We start from the raw sequence: 19,196 nt of genomic DNA, 5'->3' as shown, positions 1-19,196 counted from the left end.
TTCTTATTGCAATCCTTATCTCCCAGGATGGATGACGCGTTCTGCCTCTCCACTTTGAGGTCACCTTTCTACTCGCTGCCAGCAGGGGGAGCTTTACCCCCCATCCATCCCTCCGTTCACATGCACCTACAAGGGGTCCGCTACCCTGGAGATTTCACACACCCTTCACTGTCAGCACTGCAGTCTGAGAGGTAAAGTTCCCTTACTTCACCCATAGGTGCAAAAATAAGTACATAGATCTCAGCAGTTAACCAGGATTATGGATTGCCCTTGCTAATTTCACTGACATCTCTTCTCTACTTCTGTTTCCCCATCCACTTTCGCTTTGTAGGCTTCAGCTGGAGGATGAGCTGCGACAGAGAGAGAGGGAACGCGAACGAGAACGCGAGCGTGAAAAAGAGAGGGAGCGTGAGGTGGAGAGAGAGAAGGAGCGGGAGAGAGAACGAGAGCGGGAGAGAGAGCGGGAGAAGGAGCTGGAGAGGGAGAGAGAGCGTGAACGAGAGCGGGAGCGTGAGAGAGAGAGGGAGAAGGAGAGAGAAAGAGAGAAGGAGCTGGAGAGGCAGAAGGAGAGAGCACTGAGAGAGAAGGAGCTGCAGGCATCCAAGGCCATGGAGAGCCACTATCTGGCCGAAATCCATGCCATGAGGGGGCAGGAAGACCGAACCAAGCCTGAGAGACTCACCCCTAATCGGGCTGGTATGTGTCTGTGCTGCCCCTGTAGCCTCAATCATAGTGCTTGTAAACACATGTCCATATAAACACTGTATATCAGCTACAGCTGAAACAATTATATGCAAAAATTTAAGATAATTTGTTATTGGTTTATACCATTTCTTAAGTTAGCTAGTTGCGGTCCTAATATCAAAATGTTTATGCTGACCTTTCTCTTTTGGTAGATAAAACCAAAGAGCCCGCCCCTCCAGCTCCCAAACCAGTCCCGCCAGGACTCCACTCTTCAATGGTCCAGTCACATCATCCTGTCCCTGGTATAATCTCAGGCCACGGCCTCTACATGGGGCCCGGCGCTGTTGGGCCGGGGCTCTCGGCCTCAATGATGGCTCAGAGGACCAATGAGGAGGAGAGGTGGTTGGCGCGGCAACGCAAGCTGCGGCAGGAGAAAGAGGATCGTCAGTACCAGGTGTCTGAATTCCGCCAGCAGGTTCTGGAGCAGCACCTGGACTTGGGCCGGCCAGGTGACGCACCAGATCACAGGACAGAATCACACAGGTGAGACAACACTCACAAGGCTAAATTCATGTAGTCAAGCCAACAAAATTCGAAACCCCATTTTTGCTGCCAAGGCAGTATTTATTTCCACATGACTTGGCGAATGCATAGCTGTTTTGCCAGTGTTATCTGATTTGATTGTTATCTCTGTGACACCAAAACCCATGCATGCTTTCAGTGCAAACACTATTTTGGGGGTTTTTGGCTGTCTGTTTCTGCTAGCCTGATAGGGACAGTTGTGCCTGTGTTTTGAAGCCTCAGAAGCTGGCAGGCTTTAGAAGTTTGTTTTCAGGCAGGAGTAGAAAAAAGATAAACCCTGTCAGAAGCATCACGTCTACTCTATTTCTGTCCATGCTTCCTTCCAGGGCCGACATGTAAGCAAACAGGCATCTATGTTTAGGTGTTGATGTGGGGTGTAAAGTCGAGTCCTGATGACTGCTGTATCATGAGTAGTGGTGTAGGGGTTTCAAACAGGCAGCAAGTGGGACGGCTAAGATACACAAAGGCTAATTCTCTGCTAATCCTCTCAACCTTGCACAGCGTAAGCCCCCTACTTACCCTCCTTTGTTACTGTGCCTGTGTTTGTGTTGTGTGTAATTCAGAAGTGAGGTTGTGGTTAATGCTGAACTGGTAGGACAGGAGAGAACACACGTCTGCTATCAGTAACCCTATGGTATAATCGCAGAATCACAGCTCACAGGCTGCAGATTGCAGATAACGCACACACATTTACTCACGCACACGCACACAGAAATGCAAACACAAACAGGAGGCATAGATAATTTGACTGGTCATGCAGTGTGCGCTCCTGCCAGGTTTGATTTGGAAAGACGCTTCAGACAGTGTCCATCAGCCATCTGCCTTTTTTTTCTTCCCCACTGTTGCCATTTCTTTTCCTCCACCACCATACCGTTATTTCTTTTCAAGTCTCTTTTTTCACCCTTGTTCTCCTTTTTTCATATTTATTAATCTCTCTCTCACATGATTGAGTATGATTCCCCTTCTAAATATCCATCCTTCTCCTTACCTCTCTATGTCAGTTATTTTCTTCTCTGCCTGCCTGTCTGTCAGGAGAACATTTCTCCTGGCCTCTCCTTCAGTAGTCTGCTCTCTGAACTTGTTCTCTTACACTGTGTCTGTGTGTGTGTGTGTGTGTGTGTGTGTGTGTGTCTGTGTGTGTGTGTGTCCGTCCACGTGTGTGCGTGCATGCCACACTACAAGGACCTAAGACATCAAAACCCGGCCTATATATCTGGAGGACATTGTGTGCCTTGGCCATATCCTCACTCTGCTCTGGGCTACTCTGTCTGGGGTTGATAACACTGTTTTGCACAGATACACAGACCCACCGACATACTGACAGGGATGAAAAGAAATAGGCAAGGCATATAAGCACTTTGGTGCATTTCTGCATTGCATGTGTGAATCTAAAACACTATTTATCAATTTTAGACAAGATGTGGATATTGTACTGTATTTCTAACACATAAACATGACTCCTGTTCAATTGTATCTCTACAGATCCATACCAAATCACCATGAACCAGGAGGCCGTGACCTACACCCTCACTTAGGCGCCCCTCCACCCCTCATCTCCCCCAAACCTCCTCAGCCACCACGAGAACACCACCCTCCGCCTCCCACAACCCTGTGGAACCCTGCATCTCTTATAGATACAGCCTCAGAGTCCAGACGTAACCACGAGCCCTCAGGGATGGGACACTACGAGCTCAGTCGGCTACCCCCAGGGCCCTCCAAATATGAGGACGGAGCACGACGGAGAGAAGGGGGAGCAATGGAGAAGTATCCACCACTGAGAGGTCCTCCGGGCCTGCCGGAGCCCAGCACATTCCTTGCTGATCTGGAGAAATCCACCCACTCCTTCTTCAGCCAGCAGAGGGCATCACTGTCCCTGTCTAGCCAGTATGAATTGGAGGGAGCTGTGAAAAGCAATGCTGGACTAAAGAGCCTCCAGGGACACCCAGGACACAGTAGACATGGACAAGGGCTAGGAATGGTTGCTGGGCCAGGGATGGGACAGGTAGCCACACTGGCAATGGGTCCAGACACAATGCTGATCTATGACGAGTTCCTGCAGCAGCATCGAAGGCCCGTCAGCAAGCTGGATCTGGAGGAGAGGAGGAGAAGGGAGGCCAAGGAGAAAGGTACTCACCATAGGCACATTGTTGTAATACACCTGGTCACACGCACTCTTATATGCTTTGAACTATAACTATAATATATGTTTTATGTAACTGTCAGCTTTAGAGTTAAAAAGTGGGGTCTCAGCAGTGGCCTCTTTTTTTGCTGCAGGTTACTACTATGAGCTTGATGATTCATACGATGAGAGTGATGAGGAGGAGGTGAGAGCCCATCTCAGGAGAGTAGCAGAGCAGCCCCCTCTCAAATTGGATGACTCCACAGAGGTAAAACACCTGCCAACACATACGCTTTCCGTGCTTTCCTTGATGGAGGCACACTCACGCACTCATGACAAAACATTGTAAGAATTTTTTTTTTCGCCTCCCTGCACAGAAATTGGACTTCCTGGGAGTGTTTGGCCTGACCACGGTGGGCCGGCGAGATGAGCTGGTGCAGCAGAAGAGAAGGAAGAGGAGGAGGATGCTCAGGGAGCGCAGCCCCTCGCCACCTGTCTCGCACTCGAAACGCACTCCTCCTCCTCTTCCCCAGCTTAGCACGCGCTTCACACCTGAGGAGATGGACCGAGCACCAGAGCTGGAGGATAAGAAGCGGTTCCTCACCATGTTCAGACTGTCCCATGTCACTATACAGCAGAGGAGAGGTAAGAGGGTTTATAGTGATACGCAGATTAAATCAGTCTATGGAACAGGTACTCATGAAAATACTTTTAATAGTCATGTTTAAAGCCAATTCAAAAAAAAAAAAATATGGGTGATGCTTATTAGTTAGTGGAAGACTTAACTGTGCGTAACAAGGCCTCTAAGCAATTCTTAATTCAATAAACCATGGCTCCCTTAAGTAAAGAATTGGTGTGCCCTGGAATATTGCCCGTGATTGCCTTCCATGGTAAAACATCAGAATAAAGTGAAGGAAATAGTTTTACTGACATTGATAAATACTTGAACATTATCAGTGTACCTCAGCAAGCTAGTTAGAAAACACTGTATCACAGAACTGACCCAGTGCCCTTTACATGGCATACAAACATCCCCCCATCCATTACTCATATCATGTCTCTTCTCTTTGACATCTTATTTCAGCAGAGTGAAGAAGAAGACTGATTGCATGCTCATTTGGTTTTTAGAAAGTAATAGTCATTCTCAGTCAGCTCTACAGCCTGCTGACGCTTCACTTCAGCTGAGCTCTTCCTGCTTTACATGCGCTCCTTTCTCAACATGTTGACTCAAGCCTTGAAGGAAATCATAAAGAGGTCAAACAATGAACATGTCAACCTCAAACCCGTATATTATATGCAGCATATATTAAAAAGTGTATGCATAATGTAATGCTTTAAAATGCCCTAGTTAGAAACGTGGACGGCAAGGTTCTGTTTGTAGACACTTGCAATTGTACACACACACACACACACACACACACACACACACACACACACACACACACACAGATGAGGAATTGGGAGTGGCAGCAGTGGGTTTACAGTGATCCTAGTCTAATCCTCTTGATTTACTGTTTGCTGCCTACAGATGGCAGCGCACCACCTCCCACGCTGTCAGGCCACACTCAACCTTTTTTCACACGCGCACACACACGCGCACACACGCGCACACACGCGCACACACGAAATTGTGAATAAAATGGATACAGACAGGACTATTGCTACAAAGATTAGAACGTTGGGTTTTTTCCTCTGTCTTAGATAATGAAAGGGTGGCGGAGCTGCTTCAGGCCATTAAAGAAAGGAGTGTAACCTTGGATACCATCAGACATGCCCCTCATCCACTGTGCAAAAGTCCTCTAGCACAGATCTCTGGTGAGACACATGCTAATGAACATAAATATACACACTTCCTCATCTCTGAAGTATTGGATTAGAATGTTATTTATTCATTTGTATAATGTATATCTGGAAGGAAGGAAGATGCATCTTAAGTATCGACAATTTCTAATTACAGCGTTCCATCTGTAGTAATGTGGATTATGACCTCATCATGACTAACACATGTTCAAATGATTGCAGATTCTGCACTTGCCCAGCCTCCCTCTGAATCAGAAGATCACCACAGTGTCAGACCACATAGCCCCTCCTCACATTGCCCAGCATCTCCCAATGGCCATCCAAAACCCCTTGGGGACACATTAAGACCAAAGGAACCCCCTTCTCCAGCTGTCTACCCAGACAAGGCCCGGGGGCCCAGTGAGGGACCGATCTCTAAGAGGAGCTCCAGCCTGCTGAACAGCTTGCGGCCCCCACTCCCCCTGCAGGCGAAAGAGGGCCTTCACAGCGTCAATGGACGCACCAAACCCTGGGACAGCTTCACCCCGGAGGAATTTGCCCAGCAGTTCCACGAATCTGTGCTTCAGTCCACTCAGAAGGCTCTGCAAAAACACAAAGGTAAGCTACACAAGCCATGGTGCATAATGGGTAGCAGGACTGAATAGTGACTAGGAAGACCACCTTAAACAATAAGACTGAGGTACAACCTACAGGTCATCCAGGGCCATTATTTTTTTCCAGGTAATGAAAAGAAAGTAGAAAAGAAATAGAAAATAGTCAGAAAATAGTGAAAAGTGGCTATAACAGTTTCCAGGAGCCCAGGATGGTGTCAAATTGTATGCTTTGTGCTGTTGTGTAACAGTACAAAACATAAAAAGCTGCAACATCTGCCCATTTGAGAAACTCGAAGCAGCAACTGTTTGGTATTTTGCTTGATAAATGAACTTCATTGATTGATCTATTATCAAAATTGTTGTTCATACAAAAGACTGTTATTATTGATTTCTTTTTCTGCCAAAGATTCACTGCTTCACATGTGAAAATGTGGTTTCTTGGGCTTCTATGGTAGTCTAATATCGAATATCTTTGGATTTTGGTCTCTTGGTCTGACAAAACCAGAAGTCAACTTGGGCTTTGTGAAATTCTGATGGATGTTTTATTGACCGAAGATTAGTCAGTGAATTGAGAAAATAATAATCAGCAGATTAATCAATGTTGGAAATAATCTTTTTTTCAAGCCACAAGTTAATTGACTTCACCACTATTGAGATGAATAAAAATGGATGAAACAACTCTTCCCTCCTCTCCCCTCTTGACCTTTAGGTGGAGTTACAGGAATGCCGGAGTCGTCCCACCTCCAGGAGTCATCTGTTCACTACAACATTCCAGAGCTTCAGAGCGCCCCTGGCCGACCGCCGCAACCGCATTCACAATCTCACTCCAACGCACATTCATTTCCCCATCCGCTCTCACACCCTCACCCCCAGCCCAACGGGCAGCACTTCTCTGTACCCCAGCACCGGGAGGCCTCAGGGACGAGGGAGGACCTGTCTGGTCCAGATGACTCTGAGGAGGAAGAGGATGAGGAGGAAGAGGAGGCTCCTGTTTCCAAGTGGCAGGGGATTGAATCTATATTTGAAGCATATCAGGAATTTGCTGAAGGTAAGCAGCCATGGCAAACATGCAGTGATTAGAAAAAATCTGAAGGGCTCCTTCATCTGTATTAATGTTTTCATCTTAAAGCAGTAGTGTACATTGCATATTGTTTGGTGGAAGTCAATACAAAAGAATAGATTTCAATTTTTAAGGGTCATTGTATCGTTCTCTCAGCACTAAAGGATGGTGTTCACCTTTCCTCTACACTATTCAGTCATATGCAGATAAACGTGCAATCAGGATTTGTACCAGAAATTCAGTCAGCACAATCTGAATAGCCATCTGATCAATCTGAGAAACAAGGAGAAACATTTCTCTGTGCTAGTTGCTTGTGATAATTTAGCCTCGTACCATCTGCTGTTTAGACGGCACATGGTCGGGATTCTGTAAGAAGGCTTAATTCTTTTCTCTAACTCCCAACCCTCTTTTTTTTCTTTCCCTATTTTCTTTGATTTGGTGTGGTCCTATAGAGCAAAGTTTGGAGCGACAAGTGTTGCAGAGTCAGTGTCGAAGACTAGAAGCTCAGAACTACAACCTCAGTCTGACTGCTGAGCAACTGTCTCATAGCATGGGGGTAAGACAGATACACCACCACTGTTTTTGTGTCTTCTAACACACACTTTGCATCATCTCTAAGCCCACATTCACCAGTGCCTACTTCCTACACATTTCCCTTCTGTCTCCACACATAGGTCTTTTTTTTTGTCCTTCATAATATACATGGTATATACACAGGGTGGATGAAATGGCTTAAAAAGTAAAAAGATCACAGAGAAACAGACAGCGGTACTGGCAAATCATTTGAATGCTTATTCTCAGTGCAGGTTTTCAAAGCAACATGAGGGTACTAGTTCAAAGCTGCCAAATATTCAGTGCATAATATCCAAGTCAAAACCTGTAAAAGCCTAAAATGTGGCAAGTAGGGGTGTAACGGTACACACAAGTCACGGTTCGGTACGTACCTCGGTATGGGGGTCACGGTTTGGTACAACGGAATAAATAAAATAAAATCACATATAAAAGACAAGCTTTTTTTCATTTATTTTGAACAGACACCAATGGACTGCAAAATAAAAAAACATCTCCTGTTATAAAAGTAAAAAATAAAGGTGTTGCCAGCAACATAGCGCACCTCCGTGAAACATGGCTGGCAGAAAGTCATTGTCCAGTCCACCGCTCGCGTGCCATCACCATTATATTGTACTGGGAAGCCTAAGTGCTCCCAAACAGCTGATTTAAATGAAGCCGGCGGCTCCTCAAACTCCACACTTTCCATCACTTTTCTTCTTCGTCCTTTTTTGTAACTACTTCTTCTTCTACTGTAATGACTGTTTCTGGCAGCTTTTAGGCTCATTACCGCCACCTGGATTAAAGTGAGGACTCGTCTTTTTTTAAAAACTCACTCAGATGTATTCGTCGTATGACTGTGTGCCCCGTACCGTGATGGTTCGGGACGAATACAAATACCGTTACACCCCTGGGGCAAGAGAAGCAGTTTTGAAAATAATGTTAACACCCAGTATCTCAAATAAATGTGGTCAGTAGGTACCATGACTCCAAGGTGCTCTGCCAAGAAATACTACCTAATGCAGGAGCAGTTGCACCTTACTGTCGAGAGATATTTCATTCATAATCCAAGATGATAATGTTCTAATATAAACTGCTAATTTAAGTCAATAATGGTTTCATAAACATTAAGATAAAGTGACGTTTCATCCCAGTCATCAGATCTAAAGCCAAAGGTGTTGAGTGCAGAGCATGAATCAGATGTCCACCTCTATAATTCTTTATTATTCTCACATTAGGATTTATCATTTATTTTTTTCCACCCTTGTTTCGTTGTTACGTTAACATAATATTTCATGTCTTCCCTCTCTTTTGCCCTGGTCATGTAGGAGCTGATGTCCCAGAGACAGAAGCTGGCAGTGGAAAGGGAGAAGCTACAAGCAGAGCTGGAGCACTTCAGGAAGTGTTTGACGCTGCCACAGACACACTGGCCGAGAGGCGGTCATTACAAGGGCTACCCTCCCAGGTGACCCCAACACACCGACCTGAAGGCCCCCAGGCCCCCGGCCACCTCCCCTTTCAGACTGACACCCAGAGTTTATTTTTCATGGCCTGGTGCACATGGCTCCATGGAGGAGAATATGGCTGGCTAGATAAGAAGAATGAATGAATGAATGAATGAATGAATGAATGGAGTGAATGGTTAGATGGATGATGCAGGACCATACAGTGAAGGACCGACAGTCTTTGGATTGTGGCCAACCAGGGACTGCAACACGTGCCAATGTAGCCAACCCCCTAAATCAGCAAGAGTATGGGACAGGAGTATCTGAAGATCAACACAAACACACACAAATACAGATGTGCACCTGCTTTTCACACAATCTTCAGTCCCTGCTGCTCTATTGTTCAGTCCCTGCATCCCTCGCCGCCACAGCTACACAGACAATCCTGCCAATGAGGGAGCAGCTACCCCAGGAGGGGGTGTCATCAAGAGACTTGAACGCTCCAAAGGCTTCTGGCCAGTCGGGACTGATTTTATCACAGTGGCCACATGAGCTTTTGAACTGGAAATGCACTTAAGAATAAAAGCTGAAGAACTACCTGGTGGTACTGTGTTACAACAAAGAACTGTTCAAATTAGGGACGAACTTAGAAAATGCACATTTTTGGAAAGAATTAAGGAAATGTTTTATTTCGAAATAGAAAATTTGAGAATAAGAATTTTAAAAGGTGCTTCAGCCTTGTATTGTAAATAATATGAAGACTTAAAAGAATTTTGTATGTTTTTATTACTTTAATCATTGTTCTTTTAAAAGAAAAAAAGCCTGCCATTTTTATATGTTTATGCTTTTTTGGGTTGGAAAAGAAAGCCTTGCTTTTAGTGTTTGTACTGCTGCTGGCCAGAACAGCTCATTTTGAGACATTTAACAGAGTGAGAGAGAACAGGATACACTTCTCTTACTCTCTCCTGGCACTGTGCAGCTGAGACTCAGCCACAGCCGCCTCACCTGGCATCTGAGCTCAGCAAAGCTTACTTAGAGGTCCTGAGACATGGCTCCTGCCCTCTCATCCCCCTCCCTTCACAGCAACATATGTCTCTCTGTTATATAATGCCCCTTAACAATTCCTCTGGTCAGCTTCACTGCTACTGGCATGATTAGTTAGCTTGTGATGCTCTCATACAGAAACCAGTTGAGATCCAGTGACAGAATACGTTTTTTTTTTACTTAAGTCACTTGACATATTTGATTATTTTGTAAAGACATGAAGAGTCTTTTAAGCCGCCAGCTGATGAAACTGGTTCTTGATGCTTTATCCTACCATTGGACCTTTCAGTTCACTTTGTATGACCTTGGACTCAAACAATATGACGGTTTGCATAATGTTACGCCTTACAAGATCAAGCCCTTATCAGCGGCCATGAGAGGACATAGTGCCAAAATGAATAAGGGTAGCATTTTGGATTCTTAATTTTAAATTGAGTTGCAATTAAGTAGCCAAACATTTAAACCAGAACAGCACTCTTCCACTGCTGAAAACCCTTGACCCTACTCATCTCCTTCCTGCATTTACCCATTTTAGGACCCTCGCTATCCAAAGTTGCCAATTGGTTATAAATAAGTCACACAAAAAGTAGGTCCAATCTGGGTATTTCCTAGTACATATAAAATCAGATTTACCTGGCCTCACGCCTGTTTACAACCTCTGCCTGACCTTCCTCCTCGTCAGCTCTGCTCTGAGATTCAGCCACGCAAGTTTTACACTGACTTATGGTTGTATGTGCGATTGGAGACTCTAAAGGCCATCTACGAGGTGTATGGATCATAGTTTTGAATTTAAGGGGTTCTATCCTAGCTGCACAAGTTATGGCGGTGGGATGGTTGGTGTGAAAAGAGGGGGGGGATTAAAAAAGAAGAAAAATCTCAAACTTGTGCAGAAATTTCATTTAGAAAGACTGAAGCACAACTTACCCCCTACATACAGTATATTAATTACAAGTGCCTCAAGAATTTGGGAGCATGAGAATGAGTTGCAGTCCACACCATCAGTGATCAGGGACTTCACATTCAAGCGCCTACTGTATGTCTCACACCTTTCAAATATGCGCACGTCAAAAACCGACACCAAATTCCTTTATCTAAATGCATCTCTGAGAATCCATTGAATCACTAGAACTTTTTATAAATGAGGCCCGAGCCATTTCAGAGGATCAGGTGGATGCAGAGTGTAGTCTGTCATTTTTACAGAGCAGAAGAGAGCCAAGAGCACAGCCTATCAGTTTATGAGGGAGTATGCATGCTGAGGTAAGCTGCCAATGACCTGGGGAGGAAGGTGCAGTTACAGTGAGCCCCTTACCCAGCCTCCCTGTGTCTCCAACGCACGCCCATGCAATAGCCCCATTACTCAGTGGAGGATGTCTAGATGCTGTGAAATCCTGTTTTTAAAATGTACTTGTTTGAATTCATTGTAATGTAATATATTCTTTGTTGAATGTAGTAATTAGGTATTTATGAATATATGGCTGTGATTTCAGACAAAAAAGAAAATAAAATATTTCAAAAATGTTAAATATCAACCTTTGTCTGTTTTGGGTGCTGGTAGGTAGGATGGGAGGGCAGAACACCAAAATCATACATTCATGTATTTATAATAATTAAAAAGGACCAATATTACTGGACTTTACTGGCAAAGATTTTTCATAATCTGGCAACTTGGTTCCTAAAATATAATACCCTCGATATTAACTTGTCACTGGTTTTAGATTCAAATTGTAATGAGTCTTGGTGAGAATTTGGGTTTCTTTTGAAGTTTCGTCAAGTTTTCCTGAGCCTAAGCGAAGTGACTTGTTTAAATGTCTTGTTTTGTTCAGTTATCAGTTCAAAACAAATAAATTAAAACTGTAAAAAACCTAGATAAGTGGAAAACACTGAAGAAGCTAAAGGTGATTCAGCTCTATAGCAAACATTGTCACATGTCAACTATATGTATGCCATCAATCCTGCAAAACACCACTCATCTAGAATACTAAAAAGTGCAGATAAGTGACACAAAGAAGATCCAAACATGAAAATGAGTATACTTATATAACCTAGCCATACGCACAAATACATTTATTGTTTCACTTAACATATACAAGAAGGGTTTTAAACTACAGTGAGCATCCCAAATTAAGTTAAATATGGACAAATTTTAAACGGCAGATACATGTACAACCTACATGTGTCCCTCGGGAGTGAGCGAAACTCAGTTAGCTTCAATCAGCCATTAACATAAATCTCAATTTCTGAGAAAACAGTCTTTTGAGTAATGAAGGGCCTAGTGAGTAAGTCCCTCAGTCCATGGCTTTAACCCCAGTCTTCCCACATTATTGGGGCCAGATCCAGACCTTTTCCAGCAGGCCTTGATGTTGTGGATCAGTAGTCTGTGAGCTGTCCCTTACTTGAACCGGGCTGCATATTGGAGCGTAGTTTGTACATGCAGTTGAGAGAGTCAAGAAGGAACGCTCGTATGGTGTTGATCTCCATCAGAGTCAGATTGTCCAGCTATAGAGGGAAGGAAGGAAGGAAGACACATGCTCTGTTTTAAACACATAAACAAGTGAAAACATGTTCTCTAATGAATGCTGTGAGCGCTTGTGCTCATATGTGCTGAAGCTTAATATGACAGTAAAACAAGAAGCAGCAAGTCCACATGATGAGGGGATAAAAAGATTATGCCCATTATTTTGGAAGACACTGTGACCATGGCTGTTAATCCTGTTGAAAAGAAACAATCCCGGGGCTCCAAGGTTCAACAAAATGTTTGAATTAATTAGTTTTTTCATCACTTGAAGATGCTCTTTGGAGCTCAAAAGTAAATACAAGGTGCTTACATATTTCTTAAATTTCAACACAACCGCCAGTGAGCATTTGAACTAACTGACTAATCAATTATTTGACTAATTGTTTTAGTCCTACAATATTCCTATAGTCCTATAATTAATGCTCAGCGTGTGATTCTTTGTGATCGGTTTTACCTTGGCGTGAGCCTCCATCTGACTGATGAAGCTGTCTGCAGAGAGGCGGAGTTTGGCAACACGTGTGTCCCAGATGTCTTTGACCAGCGTGCGGATCTCATCTGCTTTGGGGATGTTGTCCGACGCACTAGAGACACACACAAGCTATCACGTAAGGCACGGTGCCGCATACACAGTCAACGAGGGAGCATTTTCACAAACTGTTAAATACACTGTGAATACCATGAGCACAGTAAGACCGTTATTTCTGCATGGGGATTACTTCAGTTTCAATGACTCACTAGTTCAGTAGCAGTTTGGTCAGTTCCATGTAGTAAGGACTGGGAACAGGTGTAAACATATCTTCTTTCCTCTCGAGGTCTCGCATCTCCTCCAGTTTCTCTGCACAGTATCAACAGCAGGCGAGTCAGAACAGTCTTTAAAGAACCACAGTGAGTGTTGGTTTGTCTTTTGTGGCATTTGTTTACAATAACAAAAATACAAAATAATGTGAACCCTTTCCTTAAAACGGTCCAGTGTGAAACATTTATGAGACATGAGAATTTAGTGGCAGAAATGGAATATTATATTTATAGGTATGTTTTCATTAGTGTATAATCTCCTGAATATAGGAATTATGTTTTTGTTGCCTTAGAATGAGCCGTTTCGATCTACAGAGGAGGACAGTGAGTCTGCCATGTTGAACCACCATCTTTTTTCTCTTTTGCGTTTGGAAGGGGAGAGGGAAGCGACGGAGATACGATCTGCAACTAAGCTACTCATAAGCTACCAGCACACATTCAAAAAGTTCAAATTCAACCCAACACACTGGTTTTCAAGTGTAAATAATAACAACAACAACAACAACAACACAAATGCTATGACTGACTCTCTTAAGCAACCTAAAAGGATTTCAGTAATGTCATTATATTGTGTACTTCTGATTCTGGATGAATGCAGTAATCTTTGATCCCATCTGTACACCAAATCTTCACATGTCTAATGCAAAAGAGTGATCCTAATTATTTGTTTATTTTTGTACTGTGAAAAGGCAGATTTAAAGTTTAGCCTCTTAAACGCTGGTAAAAATACATGTTGTGGTATCAGATATATTTGGTTAAATGGACAGAAAACTTTAAAAAACAATGTCATTTCTGCAGCAATCCTCTGGCCTTATAGGGATTCAACTATCCTGGCAGCTTGAAAACATACCATGTATCTGTATCATATCTTACCAACATCCATCCACGCAGGAGGAACAATTCTGCATTTCTGTCTCTGTTTCAGATTAAGGGCCAGCCACACAGGAACATCGACTGGCAGTCCGGGGTTGAAGGGGCCCAGGTCTCCCTGGAAACATAAAGACCCAGATTGTATCACGCAAAACACAATAGTTGACACACAGAGCCCCTTGACTCCCACTTCCACTTTCATTAACATATAAACATTAGCTGGCCGACGTTGTGTTGAGTTATCCGTAAACAACTGTTTACACATACAACTGAGTCACTTACCCCGATCAAATAGACCTTGTCTAGACTGAAATTTGGTATAATCTTCACCATCTCTTTCTCGGCGAGGAACTCTACCTCCGACGGATCCATAGCTGTCTGTCTGTCTGTCTGTCTGGGTTATTGTACTGACAGAGACTTCACCCTCAGATCCACACTGCTGACTGTTCCCGCGCTGCAGGCTGCGTGAACTCAGGATAACACAACATCGTCATCAACAGGCGACGTAATGTCGCGCTCGGAGCACTTTGTATCGTTTTGTTGACTTTAACCATTTCGCTGTTTGTCTGTGATCCTCCGCACGCTTACGTATCTGCATATTTACAGAAAACTATAGTTTGAAGGCTGTTTACTGACGCATTACGGGTCCTGTTTTTTGTTGTTTTTTGTTTTTTTCTGGCCTAAAGGAAGTGTGTCACGTGACAGTAACAAGCGCTACAGGTAGGCACCACTAGGTGGCAATATATACCAAGTGATACACAGGAGGTTGTCTTTATGAAGGTCTGTATGTGGCAATTCCGCATTTGTGACATCTATTTAAATATTATTTTCTCTATTTCTTATTCTTACACGTCTTCCTTTCATATGGTTTTTTTTTTATAGTATTAGCCACTTCTCTTTTCTATAAAAATGTAAGCTTACATTTTGGATTGTTGTTTAAAACAAGAAGACATTGAGCTCTGAGAATTCTGTTGGGCACTTTTGTGATAAACCAAATACATTTGGAAAATAATCTGTACATTAATCAACAATTATTAGTTTGAACCTTGATTACATAAGAACAATGAATACTCTCGTGATGACTCTTTTCTAATAATTATATAGCTGTAAGTGGCTAAAGTATGAACACTTTCTGTTGTCATGAGCTGATGATCTGACAGCTTGCTGTAAGAGCCAAAATAGTCTGCTTTCAGGATTCACAAAAAGCCTACTGCACATGCTAATAAGATCATACTGTGGTGAAGTGTGAAGGATTTTCATCTGGGCATGTGACATTTCTTTGTGCAAAGTCTAGGACAGATTTCAGTGGGTGCTACATAATGATGATACATTGAAGACAAAGGAAAGTTCAGAAGGGCCGGCAAGAGAAAACATAAAATGTAAGTCAGGAAAGATCTGCATAGTTTCCTGGTTATTTTTAACAACATGCATTGTGAATCATCACTTCTCGTAAGGGAATGGCAGGAAATTACATCTAGGACAGTTTTAGGCTTTGAAGTGTCTAAATCACATGAGTTAGTAAACTTCATTCATTATTTAGAAGAGATGAAGTTTAGGGTATCTGTAATTACTGAGTTTCCTTCTGGGATTATTAAAGTATTTATCTCTCTACATTCTTAGCATGTAAGTAATGTAAGTTTATTTTTTATAAATGTCATGTCATGCAAATTGAAATAAGAAATTATTTTTCTTATTATTCTCCATTCTACCTGTTCGGAGCAGATACGACATAATCTGTGTAACGTGTGTTACTGATAGAGCAGGAAAACCATCTATGAGCTGAGTTTTAAAACTTTATAAACCCTTTTCTAAACTGTAGAGCCAATGATGAGTCTGACAAAAACTGATAGTTTCAAAAGTTTCATTGTACATTCAGTTCATAAAATGTCTGTAAAAAAATTTGTCCACACAATTATTTAAGTAACTAGCTCTTATTAATTCTAATCTCAAATACAAAAGTAGTTATGCATCTTCACATTAAGTATTTAAATTTTTAAGATTATTTATTAAATAGTAGGATTTAGAGTGGTCATTTAAGTATAAATAAATACTATTTCCTAATCCTTAAAACAGATATCCAACATAAAACAGAATTCACACATCCATGTGATCTGATTCAGTGCATTATATTTCTGAACAAATCTACCAGAACAATCAAAACCCAATACGCCGACGTTCTAAAGCACACCAGTGACCGTAACAGGAGAAACACATCATAGAAATGTTTGTGTGAGCATTAATTACTTAAAGTCAAAGCTCTTGAGTCAATCATCCCATTGTCATTGCTGGTGCCTCAACAGAAGGACTGAAGTTAGATGACATACAGTCCGATAAGAAAAACCTTTAAGACTGCCGTCTCTCTGGTTCTGCCTATACGTTCTTCTTACAAGTGTTTTATTAACCTTCCCACAAACGTCCTCAGACTACAGCTCTACGTGTGAATTTTGTTTCAGGGCTCATAGCAAACTAGAAATTTAATACATTTAATAAGGAACATATTTAAATCATATGTCAGTAGTACAATCATCACTTTTTTTTAATATAATTTAGGATCCCTTTATGGCTACTGGCTGTAAAAGAGGGAAAAACAGATAAAATACTCTAGAATTTAACTTAATGCACACAACTATGAATAAACACAAACCATTGCAGAAAAAAAACTCATTTAAGTTGCATTCAAAAACATAATTGCCTTTATCAGTATCACCTTGTAAAGGTGGACACATACCAACAGTGCACATATGGCGCTGGTCAGTGCTCCACAAGTTCCCATCAGTATGGGAGCCTTTTGATGGAACAAAGACTATGCGTTCAGCATTTTTGTACTCCTGTGCTACACGATAAGTAGCATCATGCATGCTGAAGTGGCAGCAATATTTCTGTGTGCGTGTCCAGGTTACTCCTGACTGAGGGTTTTAGCACAGATCCAGGACAGACTTGTTGATCACAGGGTTGGTCCAGTCGTTCCTTAGATCATCCAAGTGATTGTCAAAGTCAATCAAGTTCTCGTAGGACCTGCCCTCCAACAGAGCGGATGTGATCTTCTGGGCTTCGCCCCAGTCCTCGAAGCAGTCACTGGAGAACAGACGAAAACATTAGTTTGGCAATCAACACCTAAAACATATACAACATACACTGTTTCTGAATATTCTGAATAAATATTTTAAGTTCTTGCAAGTCTTGCAGTGAAATAGCTCTTAACACAGACACACTTACGAAGTTACTTCTCTGCTTTTCCACTTGTTTTCATGATGATCATAAATGAGCACAATGGGTTCAAAACAGCTAATTGTTAACCTACTGTTGTCCACCTGAGGGGGGAGAAAAACAGAAAATTAGAAGAGATTAAGTGGAAACTATGATCCTGGTGAGATTCTAGGAAATAACAACATGTGTTATGTAAAGCTTTACAAGACCAGACCAGTGTTTTGCATGTTTCTATTACAATGCTGCTAACCAATTTTAGAAGCATATTACAGCCTTTTTGTCTGTACATTATTATTATTATTATTATTATATCATTTAGCAGACACTAAGTCTTCAGCATTAGTGCTAGTGAGAAGCGCTGACATCCCAAACTTAAGAGGCAGCTAAAATAAACTCACATCATCTCTTTCAGTTTGTACAGTGTTCACAATGTTCTGCAGCCAAATATCAAATCTCAGATAGTGGAGCCACTGATTACATTTGCTGTGAAATGATCTATTGCGGTTTTTCCATAAGTGGATTTTTATACTTTGCTGAACTAAAACCAGTGGCTGCCTGGAAGGTAAAATGAACATATATGTTTTACTAAAACTGCACCACATGCATTGGAAAAATCATAAAGTATTCATATAACTTTACTACCGTATTACCATAACAATGGCTGCTTCACTGAAGTTCTCAGAAATCCTGGCAGCCACTTTTTCTGCAACTTGGTTGGGTCTGTAAAAGAGAGGACCGAACATTTAGTGCATTAAGAGTCCAGAGGAGATTGGGGCAAAGTTTGTAACGGGTTGTTTTACTGAAACAACAGGGTGGAAGTGTCCATTACCTTGAATCCTTTTTGCGTTCATTGGCTTGATAATATCCAACAATGACATAGTTATTTTCTTTACACCAGGTATCGATCTGTGGAGTCAGACAATGTGAAAGGACAGAAGAACAGCAGAGGTCAGACCAAATTCATTCAACAAGAGACAGAAAAAACAGTTAGTTGCCAGTTTATGAGGTTCATAGTTTAAACGAATTTAACAGAAAACTGCCCTGCAAAGTTTTATTGTTTATAATGTTAGAGAGCTGTTCATTCAAATGTTTCATATTTACCATTTGAAAAGTGTATTTCATTATACTGGTGGTTGATTCTAGTATTTAACTTACTCTAATTATTTAACAGTTCATATATTTAAAAAAAAACACCTGTTAGTGTAACACAATTCAACAGCACGTCATAAAAACCGCCTACTAGATCACCGTGAAGTTAAAATCAAACCTTTAGAGCACTTTCAACAGAAACCTAACTTCAGTGGTATTAGCCTGCATTAGTTGTAATGTAAGCGTAAATGCTGCTCGGCGGCTACTTACCAGTGTTAAAGCTACTTCTAGCATCGGTGCCAGAGCAAGAGTGCCGTGAAACAGCGGCACACAGTCCACACACAAAACCGGCTCACTGTGGCTGTCCTTCTTTTTCTCCTTGGTTTTTTCTGCCACCAGCAGTCCATTCACGGCGCAGTGAGGATACTTGGCGGCATGTAAAAGCATTTTACAGTAAGCCTGACTTGTTAGCTGAATAGGCATGTTTAGGAGAAAATAGGCCAAAATCGGTGGCGCCTGTCCGAGAAGTTGAGTGGCTACACGCCTCGCTGCCTGCTATCGTTAGCTCACGGTACATATAATGCACGGACCAAAGTGGATATGTCCCTCCGCAGACACCTTACTGTCAGAATACGTGGTCGACGCCGTGCCTTCTAACGCGTACATGTAAGCTTTAACGAGTAGTGTAAATCAGTAGCAGGTTATTTTATTTTTTAATTTACTCAGTGTCACGAAATGTAGCCAAAGGAGCTAATCTCACTTCCACCTTCCACTCGTTACTGCAGCACCGGTGGTGCCGTAAAGCAGAGTGAAACCGTCGTAAAGCGCGACCATCTGTCCTAGT

General features: G+C 42.3%; 3 protein-coding genes across 15 annotated transcripts in view; 1 reads left to right on the top strand and 2 right to left on the bottom strand.

Moving 5' to 3' along the window:
- Nucleotides 1–11,405, top strand: part of gse1b (Gse1 coiled-coil protein b) — a 170,975-nt gene extending 159,570 nt beyond the window's left edge. For 12 of the 13 annotated variants that reach the window (XM_051380422.1, XM_051380434.1, XM_051380425.1 and 9 more), the window contains 11 exons: nt 27–191; nt 332–696; nt 897–1,227; nt 2,749–3,392; nt 3,541–3,653; nt 3,763–4,030; nt 5,087–5,200; nt 5,408–5,782; nt 6,488–6,826; nt 7,291–7,394; nt 8,716–11,405. In XM_051380422.1, coding sequence (XP_051236382.1) covers nt 27–191; nt 332–696; nt 897–1,227; nt 2,749–3,392; nt 3,541–3,653; nt 3,763–4,030; nt 5,087–5,200; nt 5,408–5,782; nt 6,488–6,826; nt 7,291–7,394; nt 8,716–8,856 — 2,959 coding nt within the window. In that variant the 3' untranslated portion in view covers nt 8,857–11,405. The remainder of the gene's footprint in view (nt 1–26; nt 192–331; nt 697–896; nt 1,228–2,748; nt 3,393–3,540; nt 3,654–3,762; nt 4,031–5,086; nt 5,201–5,407; nt 5,783–6,487; nt 6,827–7,290; nt 7,395–8,715) is intronic. The other variant, XM_051380423.1, reaches the window with a different exon arrangement.
- Nucleotides 11,406–11,925: 520 nt separating this feature from the next.
- On the bottom strand, nt 11,926–14,539 carry gins2 (GINS complex subunit 2). The gene is made up of 5 exons (XM_051380543.1): nt 14,339–14,539; nt 14,060–14,174; nt 13,127–13,226; nt 12,846–12,972; nt 11,926–12,372 (listed from the first exon to the last, which is right to left on the bottom strand). The coding sequence occupies exons 1-5, from the start codon at nt 14,426–14,428 to the stop codon at nt 12,244–12,246; spliced, it is 561 nt and encodes a 186-aa protein (XP_051236503.1). The 5' UTR covers nt 14,429–14,539; the 3' UTR covers nt 11,926–12,243.
- Nucleotides 14,540–15,903: 1,364 nt separating this feature from the next.
- emc8 (ER membrane protein complex subunit 8) lies at nt 15,904–19,145 on the bottom strand. Its single transcript, XM_051380541.1, has 5 exons — nt 18,623–19,145; nt 18,093–18,169; nt 17,914–17,983; nt 17,273–17,367; nt 15,904–17,131 (listed from the first exon to the last, which is right to left on the bottom strand). Exons 1-5 carry the CDS (start codon nt 18,833–18,835, stop codon nt 16,972–16,974), a joined length of 615 nt encoding a protein of 204 aa, XP_051236501.1. The 5' UTR covers nt 18,836–19,145; the 3' UTR covers nt 15,904–16,971.
- Between the last annotated feature and the right edge of the window lie 51 nt (nt 19,146–19,196).

This window comes from Dicentrarchus labrax, unplaced genomic scaffold (genome assembly GCF_905237075.1).
Source record: "Dicentrarchus labrax unplaced genomic scaffold, dlabrax2021, whole genome shotgun sequence".
In the NCBI taxonomy this organism is placed as follows: Eukaryota; Metazoa; Chordata; class Actinopteri; family Moronidae; genus Dicentrarchus; species Dicentrarchus labrax.
Note: the sequence above shows the minus strand (reverse complement) of the source record. Positions and strands in the feature narration are given on the sequence as shown.